This window comes from Coffea arabica, chromosome 8c (assembly GCF_036785885.1).
Source record: "Coffea arabica cultivar ET-39 chromosome 8c, Coffea Arabica ET-39 HiFi, whole genome shotgun sequence".
NCBI classification, from domain to species: Eukaryota; Viridiplantae; Streptophyta; class Magnoliopsida; order Gentianales; family Rubiaceae; genus Coffea; species Coffea arabica.
The window spans coordinates 37,868,380-37,889,280 of NC_092325.1; the positions used below are offsets into that span (position 1 = coordinate 37,868,380).

The 20,901-nt window shown below is 33.7% G+C and overlaps 2 protein-coding genes across 2 annotated transcripts; one reads left to right on the plus strand and one right to left on the minus strand.

Annotated features, from left to right (window-relative positions):
• The first annotated feature begins 8,504 nt into the window (after nt 1-8,504).
• LOC113702925 (cyclin-A2-2) lies at nt 8,505-14,943 on the plus strand. The gene is made up of 13 exons (XM_027224104.2): nt 8,505-8,674; nt 9,445-9,527; nt 9,757-10,107; nt 10,273-10,543; nt 10,778-10,911; nt 11,541-11,633; nt 12,305-12,438; nt 12,740-12,815; nt 13,570-13,646; nt 13,733-13,766; nt 13,847-13,996; nt 14,089-14,223; nt 14,470-14,943. The coding sequence occupies exons 3-13, from the start codon at nt 9,814-9,816 to the stop codon at nt 14,539-14,541; spliced, it is 1,470 nt and encodes a 489-aa protein (XP_027079905.2). The 5' UTR covers nt 8,505-8,674; nt 9,445-9,527; nt 9,757-9,813; the 3' UTR covers nt 14,542-14,943.
• Nucleotides 14,944-17,056: 2,113 nt separating this feature from the next.
• On the minus strand, nt 17,057-20,609 carry LOC113704014 (serine/threonine protein phosphatase 2A 57 kDa regulatory subunit B' kappa isoform). The gene is made up of 2 exons (XM_027225608.2): nt 18,823-20,609; nt 17,057-17,685 (listed from the first exon to the last, which is right to left on the minus strand). The coding sequence occupies exons 1-2, from the start codon at nt 19,954-19,956 to the stop codon at nt 17,329-17,331; spliced, it is 1,491 nt and encodes a 496-aa protein (XP_027081409.2). The 5' UTR covers nt 19,957-20,609; the 3' UTR covers nt 17,057-17,328.
• Nucleotides 20,610-20,901: the final 292 nt, after the last annotated feature.

Here is a 20,901-nt window from a genome sequence, read left to right on the forward strand (position 1 = left end):
CGCATTTACATCACACATGTTAAATATAACGATTTTCGTTGATTTTTCACTTTACTTCAAACCATGAGATACCGATGTATATGATTGAAAACTATAAAAGACTTTTTTATAAGATAACTAAACTACATGGGACTTTTTTGGTGTTTGCCCAAAAAAAATTATGCCCACACAATCGGAGCCAATGTATACTGAATCTGAGACATGAGTATTTAATTTAGCATACCACAAACACTACTCATGTTGAGCCCCAAAAATTTACACGAAGCACGCGCACATGCATAACGAGATATGACAGCGGGGCAGCAAATCTTATTCGGCAGAACTACCCCTTTTATTTCCTGGCTCAGATCCCCAGAATCGACCCTATGCAATAATTGGCTGGAGAATTTGAGTGTGTTTGACTTGATTTTTTCTGAAAAACAGGCTGCGTTTGGATTGAGTGTTTTTGCACCTGTTTTTGAAAAACTGTTTTTCACATTCCAAATGCTACAGTAAATTTGTATTTAAAAAACAACTTCAAAAACACCATATCCAAACAATATATCAAAAACAACTCCAAATATATTTCAATTATGTATATTTAATTTGTATATTTTAATAAGTATATTTTAATAAGTATATTTTAATTATGTATTTTAATATGTATATTTCAATTATATTTTAATATGTATATTTCAATTATGTATTTTAATATGTATATTTCAATTATGTATATTTTATATATTATATTAATATAAATATATTTATTTCAATTATGTATAATATTACATATATTATATCAATTGAAATAAATATTATATATTTATACAAATACATTTATTTATATATAAATTTATAAATATATTTATTCAATTTTGTTTTATAATATTTATTAATATATATCAATATGTATATTCAATTATGTATATTATAGACAAATTATATTAATAATAATGTATATTATTTATATTATACATTTCTAATATTATATATTTATACATACATATTATAAATATTTTATTTTATTTATAATATATTTTTATATATTTATAATATATTTACATAAATATTATATGTTATATAAATTATATATAATATAATATATTAGACATTTATATAAATGTACATTTATACATAATATATAAATATTTATGTATATTTATAATATATATTTATATTATGTATAATATATAATATAATACATTTATAATACATTTATACATTTATATTAATATACATAATATTAATTTTACATTTATACATAATATTAATACATGTATACATTTATATTAATTATATTAATACATTTCTACATAATATTAATATATATTTATAATATATTAATTTATACATTTATCTAATATTCATTTATAATTTATACATTTTTAATAATATACACTTATATATTTAAATATATATTTATATTATGTATTATATATAATATAATACATTTATACATTTATATTAATATACATAATATTAATTTTACATGTATACATAATATCAATACATATATACATTTATATTAATTATATAAATACATTTCTACATAATATTAATATATATTTATAATATATTAATTTATACATTTATAATAATATACACTTATAATTTATAATATATTTATAATATTCATTTAACATTTATACATTTATAATAATATACACTTATACATTTATAAATATATTTATATTATGTATTATATATAATATAATACATTTATATATTTTTATATGAATATATAAATATATTTATTTATAAATGTCTATAAATGTATTATAAATGCATAAATGCATATTTATATAAAAATATAAAATTTATACATTTATACATTTATATAATATTCATTTATAATTTATACATTTATAATAATATACATCTATACATTTGTAAATATAAATGTATTATAAATGCATAAATGTATATTTATATAAAATATAAAAATTTATAATGTTCTAAAAATACTCAAAAATATGTTTCAAAAATACCTCTAAAAATAATCCAAAAAAATCTACAGTAAAAGTTTTCATATAGCTTTTGAAAAACAACCCCAAAAACAACTAATTCAAACGGACTTGTTTTTCAGATTCAAAATGCTACAGTGGTGTTTTTAAAAAACAAACCAAAAACAGCTAATCCAAACGGAGCCTGTGTAATTTTCTTGGAATATATGTAGGAGGTGTTTTGTGGGTTTTAAATTTTAAGAATTTCAAATATAGAAAAAATCACAATTTTTTTACACTATCGGTACTGATAGAAAACCCATAATGTCCTGGCATTTCATAAATCTTAAACGAATATGGTTTTAGAATTCAAGGAAGATCAACTGGATTTTAGTTTGTAAAATATAGCAAATTTAGCTCTAAAGCACATCACAAGACCACGCATTACCTATAGACTCTAATTGACTAAAAAAATGTTAAAAAAAAAAGAAAGAAAATTTCTAGCAGCCGATTGGTAAGATATAAGAAGTGGAGAGAAGACAAAAAGATTAGAACTCAGTATCTCTAATTCTTCGGGCCTTCTCCAAAAATGACGTTTAAGATGCTATATAATGATAAAACCTCTAATTTCCGATTTATGGTAATTATAGCATCTTTTTCAGGTCTTTGAAAAAACAATAAATTCAAACTGCTCAAGGAGGAAATACCAAAAAAAAAAAAAAAAAAAAAATCAAAACAACAAAAACAAAGATAGAGATAAGCCTATATTCAGATAGACAAAAGATGGCAAAATTCTTTGAGTCTTGGCTGGTGGTGTTGTTAAAAGTTAAAACTCATATTTTAACATCACATCAATCTTTCATAATCTTGGGTTTTACTGTTTCGGTCATGGTAAGGAGCAACACTACTATTGTTTTTTTTCCTTTTGGTAAATAAATTTTAAGATACTACAAATAAGTATCACCATTATGGATTTGTTATCATTTTTTACCTTAATAAACTCAAAGTTATAAATTGCTGCCTAACCAATAATATTAATTAATATTCTCTTCATTCTTCAACTATCGTAGCTTTGACTTTTATGAAACGCTGAAGCAGGAGGAGGGGCATAGAAAATTAGTTAACATCTCAGAGATCAATTTGCAAGCAACAAAATCGTAACCGGGACGAACAGTTAGGTAAATTGATGCTCAACTTCAAGAGTTGAACGGGTGAATGAAAAGTAGACTATGCTCCATTAGTTTCGTGACCATTTTAAGATATTGTAAAGTAGGAAAATGTATATCATATGTTTAATCCGAACAAATCCTATGTTTAAATCCCTTTTTTTTTTTTTTTCTGAGACGAGGGATGGGTTTGAAGGTTTCGAAGGAGGATGTATACGTGCAAGTTCGAACCCTTTCATTTATACTATAAAAAAGAAAAAAAAATCCATTATTTTCTTTTTGTTTTGTTTTGTCTTTTTGCACGGCAATTTGTTTTTCCTTTTTTTTTCATCTAAAGGGTCTAAGCTACTAAACCGATGTAGGTCAATCACCCCAACTTTTGCTCCTATGCTGGACAGGAATAGACACATTTTCTTGGTTTGGTTTAAATGCAGAAGTCTTTTGGAATGTTGTGTCAATGTTGCCTATCTAATGTATATCCTCTTTTTTTTTAAAAAAAAAAAAACCAAGTAAAGGAGAGATGAGATTTAAGAAGCGAAACTGCGACATAAAAATTAAAATTCAGAACGTTTAATTATCAGGATTTCAACTTTAACCGTTAGAATAAGATCGGCTCAATTCGTATATCCTCAATTTCATCCACGCTGTATATCCCCAACTTCAAGTAAATAAAGAGGAAAATGTGTAAAAGACATGTATGTTTATTTATCAGGAATACCTTATTTTATAAGATAAATTTGTACTAGTATTAAGCACTTATTTTATTATATCTGTAGTAAAAATCTAAAAAGGTCGGTGTTCACTTTTAAAACCGAAGCAACTAATGATGCTCTTAACGGAAAAAGCTTATCAAAAAACCAAATCGAACCGCACACTTGTGAGTTGTGACCCACTAATGAAAAGCAATACTATAATATATTGCTTGGTTTGAATTTCTCATAGCACACCAAACAATGGCGAAAGTTCATCTCTCTCTTCATTGAATTTTGCAATTTTTCTTTTTTAATTAACTTCCCACCAAACGGATGCCGAGCAATAAATTGTTTTAATTATTGACCACAAAAGAAAATGAAAAAAAAAAAAGAAAACTAATGTCAATAAATAATTAGCTAAGGCAGCAATTTATGGCCTTTTTTTTTATTAACTTAAAGAAGACGCATTTAATTCTAGGATAAGTTTACAGATCTAAGGGCATGTGTCTCCTGTCTTGAACATATAATTTTGTTTAATCTACTTTTCCTTCAATGCCAGACATCCATCTGAGGTTGGTGCAGGATAGGTTTGAATTTGGAAGTATAATTGTTAGTGAAAAGAACCATTGACTAAACAAGTTTCATTCGGTCTTTTTTTTGAAATAGTCCCGCCATTACCAAAGTTCAAATGACAGGAATAGCAAGCAATAGAGGTAGTTAGATGCCATCTTTGCTTTTGTACTGGGCTACAATAATTTATCCGATCGAACTTTATTTGTACTGATTTCTTAGATCTGTTGTATCTTTATTTGTATTGATTTCTTGAATCTGCTGTATCTATTGATTTCAGATCTATATGTATTCATGCCATGTTTGTTTGTTGTATTTTCTGTCATTAGTGCAGATTTATTGAGTAAAATGATATTTTCTGTCCCAACAAATAAAAGAAAAAGAAGCCATCTTTGCTTTAATAAAATCCATGAATGTAAAACTATTTGGATGGATTCAAATACACAATTTGGTAAATCTGATCTGTTCGCCAATTTTATGCGGATTCAAATACACCAATTTTAAAAGTTGCTTTAGTAGCCTCAGACACGAACCAACTAATTGAAAGTAAAGTTGATGAACCTATTTTCTTACTGCACTTTAATCTGGACCCTAATTGGTTTCGATTAGACAAGTGACGTGGTATATTTTTGGGATTTAAGTGCATTTAACCTTGCTTGCTAAGCTGTCAACGAGCTCATCGTCAACCGCTCCTCCTCGGCAGCTTTTTGCCGTGTTGTACATATGGATGATTTTGCGGCATCCTTCTCTTTTTATTTTATTTTATTTTATTTTTTGTCAACTGTGAATATCCGGAACCACTCGACTAATTCTACAGCACCCAGGCAAAGCAGGTCCAACCGTTGCCCAGGAGATCAACAACTGGGTTGCGAACTGGAATCGAACCTAGGTAGACTTGGAGTAACTACCCCGCCTCCACCATCCGAGCAACCCAGCGCGGGCTCTTTTTCTTTTATTGATTTTTGAATAAATAAAGGGCTTGCATTCTTCTCTGTTTACGGGGTTTGTCGGAAAAAAAAAAGGTTATCTTCAACCAAGGTTAAGAAACCCGGAATAATAGATCTTTTTTTTTTTCAATTCAAAATTTTAGGCCTTCTTTGGAAAGTAAATTTTTGGAGAAAAATTTTTAAGTTTTTCAAAAATATTTCGTTCTACACAATTTTCAATCACCTTACTACCTTATATACATCACATTCTAAAAAAGCGTTACACTAATTTTACCCCAAAAATTCTCCCAAAAAAATGCAATCCAAACAAGCTCTTATAATCTTACGGTACTTTAGTTAATTATCCAACCAATTGTGAATTAGCGATGGCTATAAAAAATAGGAGTTATAAAAATGATTCTCCTATTTTAAAAAGACCCTTCTTCTAAGATTAGTCCAATAAAATGTTAACGCCTCTTCTTTTTTTTTTTTTATCATGGATTGCCCAATTTAGCTTTTTTTGATCCTATAAAAATCATCTCGTAGCATTTTGATATCAGTTTCAAGTAGCACTGTGAGTTGCATGGAAGTTTAAGATTAAAAAGAAAAAAAAAAGAGCATCTTGCAATAGACGTAAATATATCAATTTGCAAGTAAAATAGATGGATAAATACATCACTTTAATAGTGATAAAAAAAAAAAAGAAATAAGACATATCTTTGGATTCTTTGCTACATTTTTCCCTTCCTAGTGTCTACATTACCTTATATTATATGTTCGAGAAGCTGCAGAAGCTCAGTAGCTGGGCCACGTACAGAAGCTAGAAAGCAACTGGAGCCTGGTGCCTGGTGGTGGGCGGAGACAGTGTTGACTTTTTATTCTTGAAAAAAAGGAAAAAGAAAAAATGAAACAATTTATTTGAAAGTCTTGAACCTGTGGCACGGGTCTGCTTATTAATCCTTCCAGTCTCCTTCCTCAGTACCCTCTTATGTAGTGCATGGAAATTTCTCAAATCTTACACATAAAGAATTATGCCAATTGAAGTTAGTTCAATTGACCAGAGCGGGTCACTTTCTTGCAAAAGATTTGTTCATAAGAGGATTGTATTGATAAATGATCTGTTAAAAAAAAAATATTACATAGAGAATTGTATGCTTAATTACCGATTTTTATCCAATCATCTTGCAACAGAATGCATCTCTGTTCTCTCCATTTACTTTTATAAATTGTTATTTATCTACACACTAGATGACTAGTTTAGGTAAAAAATAATAATAAACCCAATTTTTTTCCTTTTATGAACTCGAGCTAAAATTGTTTTATGTTTGAATTGTATGTAGTATTTTGGAACAATGTAGAAATTGTGGACTGGGATCATATCCTTCATTTATGTGTGGAGGTGGATCCTCCATTTATTCGGTCTAAATAAATGAGTAACAGTCACTTTTTCTTAGAATGAAGGTTATGTTTTAAAAAAAAAAAAATTTCTCACAGGGCAAGAGTGAGATTAATTAAGAAGCGAGAAGAGAACAAATGGATCTCCAATTTCTGAGGTCTCAAATTTAGCCAATAAATCAAAACCTTCTCGGCAAGAAGGGCAAGCTAATTGTTAACCACCAGCCTTTGGGCAAAGGTTGGTGGTCACCACCAATGCATTAAGGTTTGGTGGGGTGGGAGACAGGGGTTCAAACCTTGCCTCCCACCAATTTACCACATTTAAATATGGCATTGCTTAAAAAATTCAGGCGGGTGCGTAATGCATCCGTTTCGTCCGGTGGTAGTTTAATCCCCTCCCAATTATTCTAGAATCTTTTCAAGTCCTCTCCCTCCCTATAGTGTAGGAAGTTATCATATCGACAAAAAAAATTTTTCACTTAAAATTTTAAACAAGGAATCGCATAGTCTTGACACAAACTAGTTTCGTCCCACCATAAATGCAGTAACATGTATAAAAAAAACCAGTATAGATCATACACATAAAATGCATAAAAAACTAAATATAGATTGGCACGTGTATATAAAAATATGAGAAAATTTTGTGAATATGTAGCAATATAATTTTGACCGCGTTTAGTCTTTTTGTTTGTAGACTAACTAGATACTTGGATGACATATACAATTCGTATATAAACATTTCAACAATAATGAGCAATCAATTGATTGTATATGAAATTTCATATAGTATTTCGTATAAAAATTAGAAAAAAAAGGATTGGAGCTAATATCTTGTTGTTCATTTCTTTACCAAGTATATAATCCACTAATGCAAAATGAAAAAATCCTAAAATAGAAGAAAAGGAAAAAAAAAGGTTCTTAGGAGAGGAATTAGACACATATGATCTTCATCCTACCTATAATGGTTCCATGAATGCAGCCATTTACCTGTGATCTATTATCTTCAATGATCTTCTTGCAATTTCTGTTTTTTCATAGAACTTGCTCAACCATAGATGATTGAGACAATCCCTAAGGTAATCTGCAAATGTTAATTCCACAACCATATCAATCCCACAAACGTAGGCAAAGCCACTCATATACATTTAATCTACCCTACATGCACCTAGACTATAGATCAATTCTTATCCAATCTCAGCTTAAAACTTGGATGAAATCAAAGATTCTCCATTCTTTTTGCTTGCAAATTCAAAAAACCAACAAAAAAAAAAAAAAAAAGAGAGAGAGACCCAAATTACTGCAACATATCATAACCCCATGACAAACTAAAGAAATTTTCATCCTTTCTTGTCACTCTTCTATTTTATATCGTATTCCAGAGGTACAATAAATACAAGTATATTATGCGTTTAATAATTTTGACTTTCAACTTATTATTGTCTTTGTTTTTCATTTTCAGTTAATCTTCAAGAATTAAAACACATTGCCATATATAACCATCATATTCTAGAAGCAAAATCATAAATGGAACACAATCAATGTCCATCCCAAACTCAAATAAAAACACTAGGCTAACAAGTGAAAACCAAAAAAAAAAAAAAAAAAAGTCTCAAATTCCTTTCCCAAAAAAAGAAGTCACATGTTCGAAAGGGAGGAGGACAAAATGGTAATTTCACACCTTCTCCTCACATACCAGCATCTGGAAGTAGCAAAATCAGGAGTGGCTTTTGATAACAAGTTTGAACCATTCCATCATCCCGCTCTCCTCACTTTATCTCTAAATAAAATATCTCTATATATAATTATATATACGTCACCTTAAAGAGAGACATATTTTTTCACACACAACAACACACACTCACTCACTCACTCTACTGCCATTACTGAGTCTGCTGAGTTGAGTGATTCATCGGCGACTTCCAAACCCTAGCTGCGGTGGTATCGAGATAGAGACAACTCTCGGCCGGCGAATCATCTCTGAGCTGTTCGAATTCAAATGCGAAGTAATTAAGCTCAGCTCATCTCTCTGTTTTTCCCTGGATTTCTGGAAATTTCTTTTTTTTTTTTTTTTTTTGTTTTGATCTGATCGCTTTTATTAATGTGTAGACGGAGATTGATTATCTGTTGTTTGTGCTTCCGAGTTTCTCATTTTTACTATTGTGATAGTGTTTGGAATTTTTTTTCTGAGTTTAATGTGATTTTTAGTTGAATTTTCGGAGCTTAGTTTTGAATTTGGACTGGCATTGTGTTATAATGCGTAGATCTGTAATTCTGGAATCGTTTTATGGATCCTTTTTGCCTCTTTTATTTCAAAATTTTGATGCTATAAGAGGTCGGCTTCTTGAAATGTGTTTGTTCTTAGAAGATTGTGGCACATTTTGTCTTGGTCATTTGTTTTATGGATGCTGAATGCTATTTTTAAAGGAGTTTAAATTCTAAATTTAAAATCTAGTCTGGAGAAAGCGATTTCATCCGGGAGTTCTTACAGCTGCCGGATCAGGGTACGTTTGATTGTTGCTTAGTATTTGAACGTTCGTCCGAATTGGAAAAGAAGGGGACTAATTTTTTTTGTTTGGTTTCAGTAAATTATTTCCTGCTCTGCATCTTTTATTTGCTTTCCTGGTAAACTTCTAAATTTTGGATTCAGTGGCTATGAAAAACAGAAGAAACCTAAAGAAAAAATAATAAATAAAAGGGCTGCAGCTTCAAAAGGAAATGCTGTAGAGTTAATTTTCCAGGATTATAAAGCTGCTTGACGAAAAGTTTGCTGCAGGATTGCTAATTTCTGGGACAAGAGTATGAGAACTGAAGCTCAGATATTTGGATCTTTTAAATTTATATCTGGAGACAATGCAGGTCAGTTTTTTGACTAAAATATGAACTCCTACAGTTATAGTTTGTTTTTTGGATAGTGGTAAAAGAGCTGGGGAAATAATTTATTTTAAAAGGATTGCAGTTCTCTTCAAAGTCAGAATCTTATTTTCAGGAAACTATTTCTGCCATGATGTACCATCATTTTTATGCTCTGTACACAATGCATGACATATTTAAGAATCCGTAACATTTCTTTGGGTGTAAAATGCAGGTCTGAGAGAAGGTATTCATCATTGATGCTTTGCACCACTTTATAAGGCGTGCAAAGATGAGTCAGGAAAATAAGCGTTCAAATTTTGAAGAGCCAGCAATGCGCATTACTCGTGCACGGGCTAAGGCCTTAGGCCAATCTGGAGGACTGCCGCCACTTTACCCTTCTTCCAAACCTAATGATAAACGAGTCCTTCGTCCAAACTTCAAAAGAACTGCACCTGATGAAAACAAACCTGTTACTACTGCTGCTGCTTGTCATCAACATAAGAAAAGGGCTGTACTTAATGATGTAACTAATATAATCTGCAAAAATTCTTACAGAAGGTGCATCAGTTCACCCAAGCTACAGGTAATATGTAATATATGTTTCTGTTAATCTATCTAAAGTTCATTTTCCTAAGCTAATATGCATATCAGAAGATAGCTAAATAATGCTTTTCTGAGCCATCTATGCTTAGATTGTCAGTGCTTTCAAACTTTGAACGACTGTATTGTTGAACAACCTGCTAAGCAGGAGAAAAAGCACTCTATCAAGAGAAATGCAAAGGTGGTACCTGCTGCTCGTGGAGAAAAACCTGAGAATAAAGAGGAGAAGATTGAGAACTTAACTTGCGAAATGAAAATAAAGGCAGAGGAAAAAATTAACCTGTCAGAAAATATCAGAGTGTGCATGGGTATTAAATCAAATGAAGCCATCGGCATAAGAGGCTGTCTTGTAGCGAATCTTGCCCCTATAAAGCAGAACCACAGCAAGCATGTTGAGCTCCAGAATCAGCCAAAGAGAGGTTAGATGATATATATCAGTATGATACCATATCTATGCAAAAGACTAAAAGAGGGAACTTTCCCACTCTGTGTAAATATGTATAATGATAAAATATGTAAGATGAACTGATGAATTGGCTTGACATGTCGAATTCCAAAGTGCATTCTGAAGAGAAATAAGAGAAGTTCATTGAATTGTTGCAAAGGAAGGATATGCATGAATTGTACTAAACCTTTTTAGCTGTTTCATGCAGAAAAAATTGAGCCTTGCCTGAAACATGAAGGTTCAGATGATCAAGGAATTACTGATATTGATGCAAAACATAAAGATCCCCTGATGTGCAGCCTCTACGCACCTGACATTTACAGAATTATGACTGCTATGGAGGTCTGTCTTATGTTTTGCTAGCCATGATCCTTTAATTCCTTTTGCAGTTATTAGCCGAAGCCAAAATGATATCTGATTCCATTATCACCCTATTCAATTCCTTCAGAACCTAATTCTCTAGTTAAATCACGCAAGGATTTATTAATAAAAAAATGGGTCTCTCTCCCTCTCTCTCACTAATAATTTCTCCTCTCTGAACATGGAGCCATAAGCTGGTTGGACAAGCATTGTGTCTTTGAAAGAAGCTAAGCGATCACTTGCAAGCTAGAAGTAGTTCTGGTCCCATCCACGGTGATTCCTGGATAATTTATAATATTAGGCAATTGTGCCATTGAGTCATTTTAGTTATTTATTACATTAGGCAACTATTGGGAGTAGTTGTTAAGCAAAGTTCTAAAACTGGTTTGCTTTCCTATGTAAAATGGGAAATAAGGCTCCAACATCTTTTAGGAAAGTTCATTGTTTAGAGGTACTGTTCACCATCTGAAGCAGTCATAAGATCCTGTCATTCTTTGGCTAGAGCTAGTATGCAAGATCTCCCCTATCTTGTCCTATATCTCTCTCTCTTCTTATCACAAATTGACTGCTCTTGGGGCAGTGTACTCTAATAGTTACTTTTATATCCACAGCTTGGCCGGAGGCCTTCAGTTGATTACATGGAAAAGTTGCAGAGAGATATTACGCAGGGTATGCGTGGTATTCTGATTGATTGGCTTGTGGAGGTTAGTTAACTCTAAACTATTGAATTCTCTCAAGATAGCATCCCTTATCTGTATGAAACAAGCCCATTGTCAGTTAAGAATACGTTCTACAAAAATTTCAGATTTCTTAAATCATTTAAGCTTTGTTAGTGACAACTATTTGTTTTTCTTGATCTTTTATTAACTTTGTTGTCATAGTAATGTGATATTTTTCTCTCATTTTCAGTAAGCATCTGGCAGTCTACATCTAAGTCTAATTGCATGTCATCCCTACAAGCTTTTGGAATTGATGCTGGATCATCTAATGCTGATAGAATTAACAATTTTTCTCTCAAGTGTGCTTACCAGCATTCTAAATTTATAACTAGGTTGGAATTCCAAGTAAAATGCATAATTCACTGTGGGCTATCCTGCTGCTTTTTCTCCGTTGGAATTCAGAATTTTCTTATTGTACTAGGCAAATATCCACAGCATTGTGTTCTTTGCTGATTAAAAACGTATGTTTGTATTGATTTTTTCCGATGAGTACATGCACATACTTTTCATTATGATCCTCTTGCTTTCTCTTTCCTAAAACCTTTATCACTTTACTTTTAATGAACAGTGTTTATGTAGTATTTTTGGATATTAAGTTCGTACTTTCCGAAGCATCATGTAAATAAATTGGCCAAACAATTTCTTCTCTGTTGTAGGTTTCTGAAGAGTACAGGCTTGTTCCGGACACCCTTTACCTGACTGTAAATCTCATTGATCGTTTTCTCAGTGGAAATTACATTGAGAAACAAAAGCTGCAACTGCTTGGAGTTACCTGCATGCTAATTGCTTCGTAAATTCTAACTTCTCTTTCTTTGTCATTCTGGCAAATGCACATTTTGTTCTACTTTGATGTCCCACAGTTCTGTTTGCTAGAAATACTTTGTAATGTAGCCATAATATCAATTACTAGCCATGAATCAGGAACAGTATTTTTCTCTAATTAACAAAGAACTACATTATGATTTTCCACTTTGGTTTTACTTTCTATATATTATTCTTCAAATGGACTGCCAGAGAATGCGCTAAGTTACTAGCAATTTCCTAACTCTATCTTTACATAGCACTGAGATCTTGGGGTGCATGATATGTAGGAAGTATGAAGAAATTTGTGCTCCTCGTGTGGAAGAGTTTTGCTTCATCACAGACAACACCTATGGAAAAGATGAGGTATGCTTTTACTTTCCTATGAGTCCTGATGTACATTTTATCAAGTGGAAACTTAGAAAGAGAGATGCCATGATCAAGTACCCAAGGCACTAATTGTGGGAAAACGTGATAGATGAAAATATTTTGAGTTTGTTTTGTGTGATTCTTCAAGTTTCTGAACTGCTGATCTCAATTCACAAAGCACTTGGGCTCTATTGCATGACAAGAATGTCCTATATCCTAGCTACTTTAATCAGATACACTTTCATTTTACCAGTTCCCTTAAGTTGCAAAGTGCTATGAATCTTTTGGCAGTCATTACTTGGTCAGCCATAGTCAGACTTCACTATTTTGACTACAATTCTATTTTCATACGGTTAATCCTAAGAAGCCTATACAAGAATGATGCTGGATATTATCCTCGATGTTAATAGTAAGGAGCTAACCTTCTTGACTGCCTTGTTCATTATGATATTTTTTCGCTTTTCCAGTGTGGTGTCTTTGTAAGTATCGTCTGTTTAACTATTTGAAATTCTGTACCACCTTGATGAGCTGAACTGTGGATAGCGCCTCTGATCATGTCATGAAGCAAGACCTTTTAAAAAGCTTCATCCTGTTCTCCTGCTTGTTCCTCTAAATTCTGAATTCAGTTTCTGATATCATTAGTCAATGGGAAGTGAACACTGCAGCTGTTCAAGCGCAAAATCTTCTCAAATAAATTGTTGATTATTGTATAACTTGATCTATGGAGGCTCATAGGCGGTGTCTTTGGCAGGTGGTAAAGATGGAAAGCAGAGTTTTGAACTTTTTGGGGTTTCAGTTGTCGCTTCCTACCACGAAGAAGTTCCTTAGGTACAGTGGCATATCTACTTTGTAAGTCATATAAAACTATCGGTTTAGCCTAATGCTTTTTGGTCTTTACTTTTTGAAATTTTTAGGAGGTTCATCCAAGCAGCACAAGCTTCTTATGAGGTAAAGGAGGACAGGAAATCTGCTTTTGGCATGTTTTTATTTGCAAGATAAGCCTCTAACTTTTGACTTGCTCATTGTAGGTTCCTTCTGTCGAACTGGAGTTTTTAGCAAATTATTTAGCAGAACTAACTCTTCTTGAGTACAGTTTCGTGAAGTTTCTTCCATCACTTACTGCTGCATCTGCTGTATTTTTGGCCAGATGGACACTTGATCAGTCAGACCACCCATGGGTCCGCATTCTTATCTTGAACCATTTTATTTCCTTTTGTTAGCTGAACTGAATGGAAAAATAAAAAAAAATAACTCCTAAAACTCTTTGCAGAATCCAACTCTGGAATATTATACTAGTTATAAGGTGCAGGAGCTGAAAACAACAGTTCTTGCATTGCAAGATTTACAACTAAATAAAAGTGGTTGCCCCCTTAATGCCATACGTGAAAAGTACAGGCAGACAAAGGTAATGGTTTACAAGCCAACTTTTTTTTTTTTTTTTTTTTAATTTACTTCTTCCATTCCTTTTTTCTTTTCCTAGGTTTTTTTTTCCTTCTATTTTTCCCCTTTCTATTCTCCGTGTGTGTGAGAGAGATAACGGACAAAAAGCTAAGTAAAGCAATATATTCTCCCATATTGCAACTTTTATAACAAAAATTGGTTGTGGTTTGGGCTTTGCCTTATTCTGATGAGACTGCTCCTTTCATGACAGTTCAAGTCCGTGGCAACTCTATCATCTTTGAAACCAGTTCAACCACTGTTCGAGCAACATCTTGGTATATGATCACCATTCGTCCTAACTGATCTTGGCATTCTGCTAATTTAAGACGCTTAAGCCTCAACTCGTCGATCAAGCAGTATTACCCTTCACAGCAGCATTCTTTATTTTATCCCGTTGCAATTAATCACCATTGTTGTATCATTGTGACTAGTTCTCCTACTACCAGACTGTTTATAGCATCCAACTATAAAAGGTAAGAGTGGTTTTGAGACTGTAATTTATAAACTATTTAAGGTTGCTAGGCATCTTTCAATAACCTGCAAGAAGTAACCTAACAGCAGCTGCTAACTACTCGCTGGCTTGCAAGATGTATCTATGTGACTTTCCTATGTGTATGAGAGCTATAAAACATGGGGTTTTCTATTCTTATATTGAAATAAATTCTTCAATAGTTGTCAATAGTTAGCATATCTGTCAAAGTAGATTTTGAGTTGCATGATATCTGCGTTCTTGGGCTATGAAAACGAATTGTCAGAGTAAGCTAAATGATACATTTAATCTTTTTTTTTTCCCATCTTACGGTCAATCTCATAATTCCATTTTGAAAAGTTCTGGTTTTTCAACGGCATTATTCAACAGCCATTCAAATTCCCCAAGCATATTTACCTAAGTTCAAAATAAGGTCAATAACTTTCATTTTCTTGGTTACCGAAGCTAACTTTGGGTAGAAAAGGTGGTTTCATTTGAGGAAGGTAGAGAAAGATCGGATAAAATAAGGTGGGGTGTAGAACTCTGCAGAAGAAATTTCTAGTCGCAAGACATGGAGGTCTGTTTCGAGAGAGATAAAACTGAAAATGTCCAAAAATAGACCCTTTTAGCGAATGAAGTGGCATTCAGTAGGATAGGACAGGACAGGGGAATCTTATGTGTAATGCCTGTGGAAATGGTATTGAATCTATTGAACGATGCTCCATTTGTGTGTCCAGAGGCTGAAAAGTTGTGGCAAATGGCACGAGGGCCTTAGAAAAGAAGTTCAGAGTGGTTTTTGGCAGTGGACTGAATTTGATTTAGCATGCTTGAACCATAACGGGTAGAACATCTAACCATTGGGCTTTTGTCTAATGGTCTGGAGAGTATCCTAAGATCCTTCCCTTACACTACTAGATTAGGGGTTTAAAGCACGCCTAATGCATTAAGGAGAAGTATAGTGCTTCCATTTCTTAAAAAACGAGTCGTGTACTTGTCTGGTTTAGAGATTCACCTACAAGCCCAGTTGGGCTCCCCCTCTCCGATAGCATAGGAGTAGAGTAGGGTGGATTGTTGACGTTAGATAAAAAAGAAAAACATAAAAAATAAAGGCATTTATAAAACAGACAAACCGGATAGAAGCAAAATGGAAGACTCCTGCTTTATTAGGTATCAGGTATCCTTAGAATCGAAACGGTCGCTATAGGCCTGTAGCTGAACCTCTTCTGCACAAGGTAAGTTCAGGGATAGCAGCAATAATTCTCAGGGCAAAATGATAGCAGGTTAGACCAACTCTGGCAGGCCAAAGAGCAACCCTAAACTCCAAGAAGCAGATACAATCAGGACTGGTCTTTAGTTCGATTGTTGATAAACTCAAATCAGGACAGGGATTTAAGACGTCCTTAATATAAGTTCTCTGTCCTGTAAATGCTCCTCTTATTTTGTAGAGAAAATTTGGCAATTCAATTAGCCATTAAACTAGCTACAATAGCTTTTCAAAGTAGTACCTGAACAAATTTTGGGCACCTGGCCAGCTTATTGTAACTATTTCTTGGTGACTGAATAAATTTTCTATCGTGTGAGAAAAGAAAAATTTTTTTTTGGGGAAAAGTTATGTAAGTAATTAGATTCTCAGAACACATGTATTAATTTTATAGGACCAGTAATTTTTACTAGTTTTCATAATTTTGGATGAAAAACAAATCCCTGAGATGGTAATATATATTGACCTGCATCTGTCAAGGTTATTTTCACCTTAAAAAGAAAGCTTTCCATAGCATTTTGTCACAAAGAGGAGTAAAAACAAGAAACTCTCGAGTTGAATTCAGGAAGAGGAAGAACATTTTCGTGAATGAACGGACTAATTATGTAATCTCAACTAGTTAGACAAAGAATTAAAACATGTAATACTACTTATTAGCAATTAAGATTTCAAACCTTATGCAGGTTTCCAAAACCATTAATTAGAATCTTTCTTCAGTAGCTCAATTGCAAAATGTAGACATGTCAATAGATTCAAACCTTCAAAGCCAGAGCCACAGTTCTTAGACCCAGACACAAATCCTCACGAGTACCCAGGTGTGTGTGTGTGTGTGTGTGTTTATATATACAGAATATACACAGTCTTTCTTCCCGGTAGCGAAATAGGATTGGGTCCTGTGGGATGTGGTCTGTTTCATTGGGTTTCTCACAGACATTTCCATTTGAGTAAGATGAATCATCAAGGACAACGATAGACCTTAGTTCAGTTGCAAAACTTGAACATGAAAGTGCTGACAGTATCATAAAGCATCAAAAAGTGAATGTGCATGTCCCAGACAGACACAAATCGAAAAAACAAAATCAAAATGTAACATGACATTAACAAAAGATGTTAGTTGCTATCATTCACTACAACACCCTCCTTCTTCTCCCCCCTGGAGTAGAGTAGAGGTAACAATGACGTAACAGATACAAGTTACAACAAGAAGCTATTACCAGATTGTACAAAAGAACCCAAAACCTCCAGACGGTAGGTATAAGCATCAATCTTTGCTAGCTACTATCCCCCAACAAACTAGGCAAACAGCAAGATTTTTATGGCCAGTCTACATAAAACACCTGTTAACAACGAATTGAAGTTGCTAAAGGTGTTACCAGAACTGCAATGTTTTCTGCTATTGGCTTCAGACTGGCAGCATTTTCCAAGTGTTCCCATGCTTCCTTCCGCTTTTGAGCTGCCAAGTTTAGTTGTTCTTTTTCCTCTTTGTAACGCAAATGGCAAGCAAGGAATAATGCGTCATCCATCTCTTTAAACATGCTTCTTACATTTAAAGTCAAATTCAGCACGGCATGGTTCCAATGGCTCTGAGCATTGTTTTCAAGAGCTGGGAATATGATTGGCAGTATCACATGCCGGTTATGTGCAATCAGAGTGGCAATTTGATCATTATTCCAAAGGAAAAGAGCCCTTTCAGCTACCTGCAATAGATTCAAAAACACAACTAAAACTGAGAATTGTTACAGAAAACATAAGCGTAAGTTCAGACGCACAAGTTCTCAAGACCAAAATCTATTGAATTGCACACAAGTTAAAAGTGAGAAATAGCAATTGCAACATATGATAATGTTCTTATCAGAAGTTGACCTATTCAATTACGAGAAAGGTAAATGTGAAGGCAATTCCAAATCCAAAAAAGGAGAGAGAGAGAGAGAGAGAGAGAGACTGACAACTGTCTATTCCTTCTCAATATCTACCCCTTTCCTGACAGTAAAGAGTCAACAGGCCTCCCCCACCCCCCAACCTCCAAAGAAAAAGAAAAGAAAAGAAAGAACAGGAAAAAAAGTTTTGCGTAAACACCCACTAGCTAACTTGTCCTCCTCCTTTTGCTTCAGATGATCCCACTTCCTTTGGCTGTAAACTATCCATTTCCAACATTCTATCCCCATCCCCATACCCCTTCCTCAAATCCTGCTTATGGATTTCCTCACCTCATCTCAGTTCTTCAGCCATTCCCCTGCCTCTCCACATCTCTCTCTCTCTCTCCCTCTCTCTCTCTCTTTCCCTCTCTCTCACATGCACACACAGATACACACAAACTTATCAAATACTAGTATGATGGCCTGTGGAGGTGTACTGGTGGTGATTGTTCAAAAGACAAATAAAAAGAAGGAGAAAGAAGTGAAGAAAAGAGAAAGGTAAACCAGAATGAGAGAGTGAAGGCTGCCACATCATTGATGTTATCTACTGCACATCTGTATCTCTTATTATGTACCCTTAAATTTTACATCTATCAAGGGATAGCATAATGATCCTAAAATCAAACTTACTGCATATATAGCATTCTTTCAAGTAAAAGGAAAAAATCAGGAAAGAAAGCAAATAAATAAACAAACATAACGTTAGAGGCCTCCTTCAGATTTCTTTGATCTGCTTTGTCTCTTTCTCTCCATTCTAGATTATGGAGCAATTAATTATATTAGCCATCTTACACGTCCGGACATTTTTAACAAAGAGAACAGACAACAATTAATAGCATGCCAAAATAGGAAAGCACAATTAGATACCTTGAAGCAAGAAGCTAGGAGATGTTACTGGATAACAAATAAAACAATTACCTGAAAGTGGTAACTGCTAATGCAGCATCCGATCCGCCAAAATAACGGGACCATGACCTTTTGGAATTCAGCAACATGGATTGCTTCTAAAATCTCTTCCAGCTCACTGAGAAACATCACCTCTTTCTGGCTATTTGTTATTGGCCAGTACTTTAACAGTCCCTGAACTACAGTGCTAGCTAACTTCGGATCCTTCTCAATAAACTGCGTTACACAGTACGACAACTGCTGGTAGTAAACTCCCAAAGATTTTGGCTTGTGCAGCGGTAGCAAAACCCTCCACAGAAAGATTTTATGCTCCTCCTTCAATGGCAATGCGAACCCTGTTATCACACTCCCAAAAATTTCCAACAATTCAGCAATTCCATTATGCTTCTCGGTCTCAAGCACAAACCTATAAAACACATTACTTATGCTTCTCCTTATAAAGGGCCGGTGAACCATAAACTTCCCATAAAGCCTGTGCAAAACAGCTTTTAGACAGTCTCTTTCCCTTGGATCTTCAGCATCAAACAACTCAAGTAATCGTACAATAAATGAATGATTCAAATACTTCTTAGCCACCTTAGCTTCTAATGCAGATGAAGTAACGAACTTAAGCAATAAATCGTACACTAACTGCAAATGCGACCAAGCAGGATCGAATGTAGGTTCATCATCATCATTTTCACTAGCATGTGAACTATTATTTTTTGACCTATGGTCAGGCGGGAAAACACGAAATAGATTAACTGCACACATCTTACAAACAACTAAAATTGCGGGTTCCGAGTACTTCACTGTATTGGATGACACAAAATCAACTAGTTCAATCAATGTAGCTCTTTTTAACTCCTTCTCTGAGGTGTTCTTACTTGGATTAGTAAAATCAAATACTACACAGCAGAGACTTAACTTACTAATGAAAAGATTCATCTTTTCAGAGCTGGGAACATCTTTGAAAGGCACCAATGGCTCAAACCCTGCAACCACACTTGCTGGAAAAACAGCTGAAGAGGCCCTCTTGAGAGCTCCTCCACCCGCCCCCCTTCCTGAACTGCAGCCGCTATTTTGGCAAAAAGGGTCAGATGAATCAAGTGACTCAGCTTTGGAAAGGGATTTTCTAGGGAGTCTGCTGAAAATGTGCTTCAGCATTGTTCTTCTTTCCCTTTCTTTTAATAATGTCTGAATCAAAAGAATCTAAGTACTACAAAAACATAACAGGAAATTAACAAAATTTCAACTGAAGTGCATTGGCAATTGGGGTTTTGTTGGAGTGGAGGCAATGGAGATGAAATTGAAACCCTAGAGCTGAATCATGTCTATGAGGGGTGAAATTTGGGGTTTGAGAATGGAAATTGAAGAAAGGTCAGATCTTTGAAGAATTGGAAAGAAAAGGCCTTATGGGTTTCAAAGAATGCAAGCATTTGTCAATGGAGGCCATAGCTTTTGGGCTCAAAAACAGGCAAAAGTTCACATGCATTATGGTTATATGTCCAGACAGAGATGAGGGTTGGTATTGGAGGGCGAAATTTTGAAGAAAGATTGGATCTTGATTAGAAGTTGAATCTGAGAATTAGCAATCAAAAATCATAGCATTCCTTGATTGGAAAAAAGGGAAAAGGGTACGAAACTCAGAAACATTTTGCAATGATCAAAGAGAATAAGGCCTTTTTGATTTTAATAGTACAGCATTGGATACTTTGAAGGGAGATTGGATCTTTATCATTACATCAATGCGTACTATGTTAGAGGCACACATATTTAAAAAAGTGGGGAAGGGGAAAAAGGGAGCTTTGATTATTTGAAGGATCTCATATGGTAATAATGGAGAGAGTTTTTCATGTAGGTTGCTTCCAAGATTTACTACTGGAAAATTTTCTTTCGTGTTTTTTCCTTTTTTATTTTAGGCTTTGTTTGATTAAAGGGGAAGTGATATTTAGGATCCGTTTGATTCATGCAATGACACAGAATTGAATTAATCATCTTGTGTCATCCCATATTTAGTTGCATTTTATACATGGGATGACACATCCTACCTAATCGAATTAATCTCCTATTTATGGAATAAAATAATCTCAGGGGAAAGATAAGATTAGT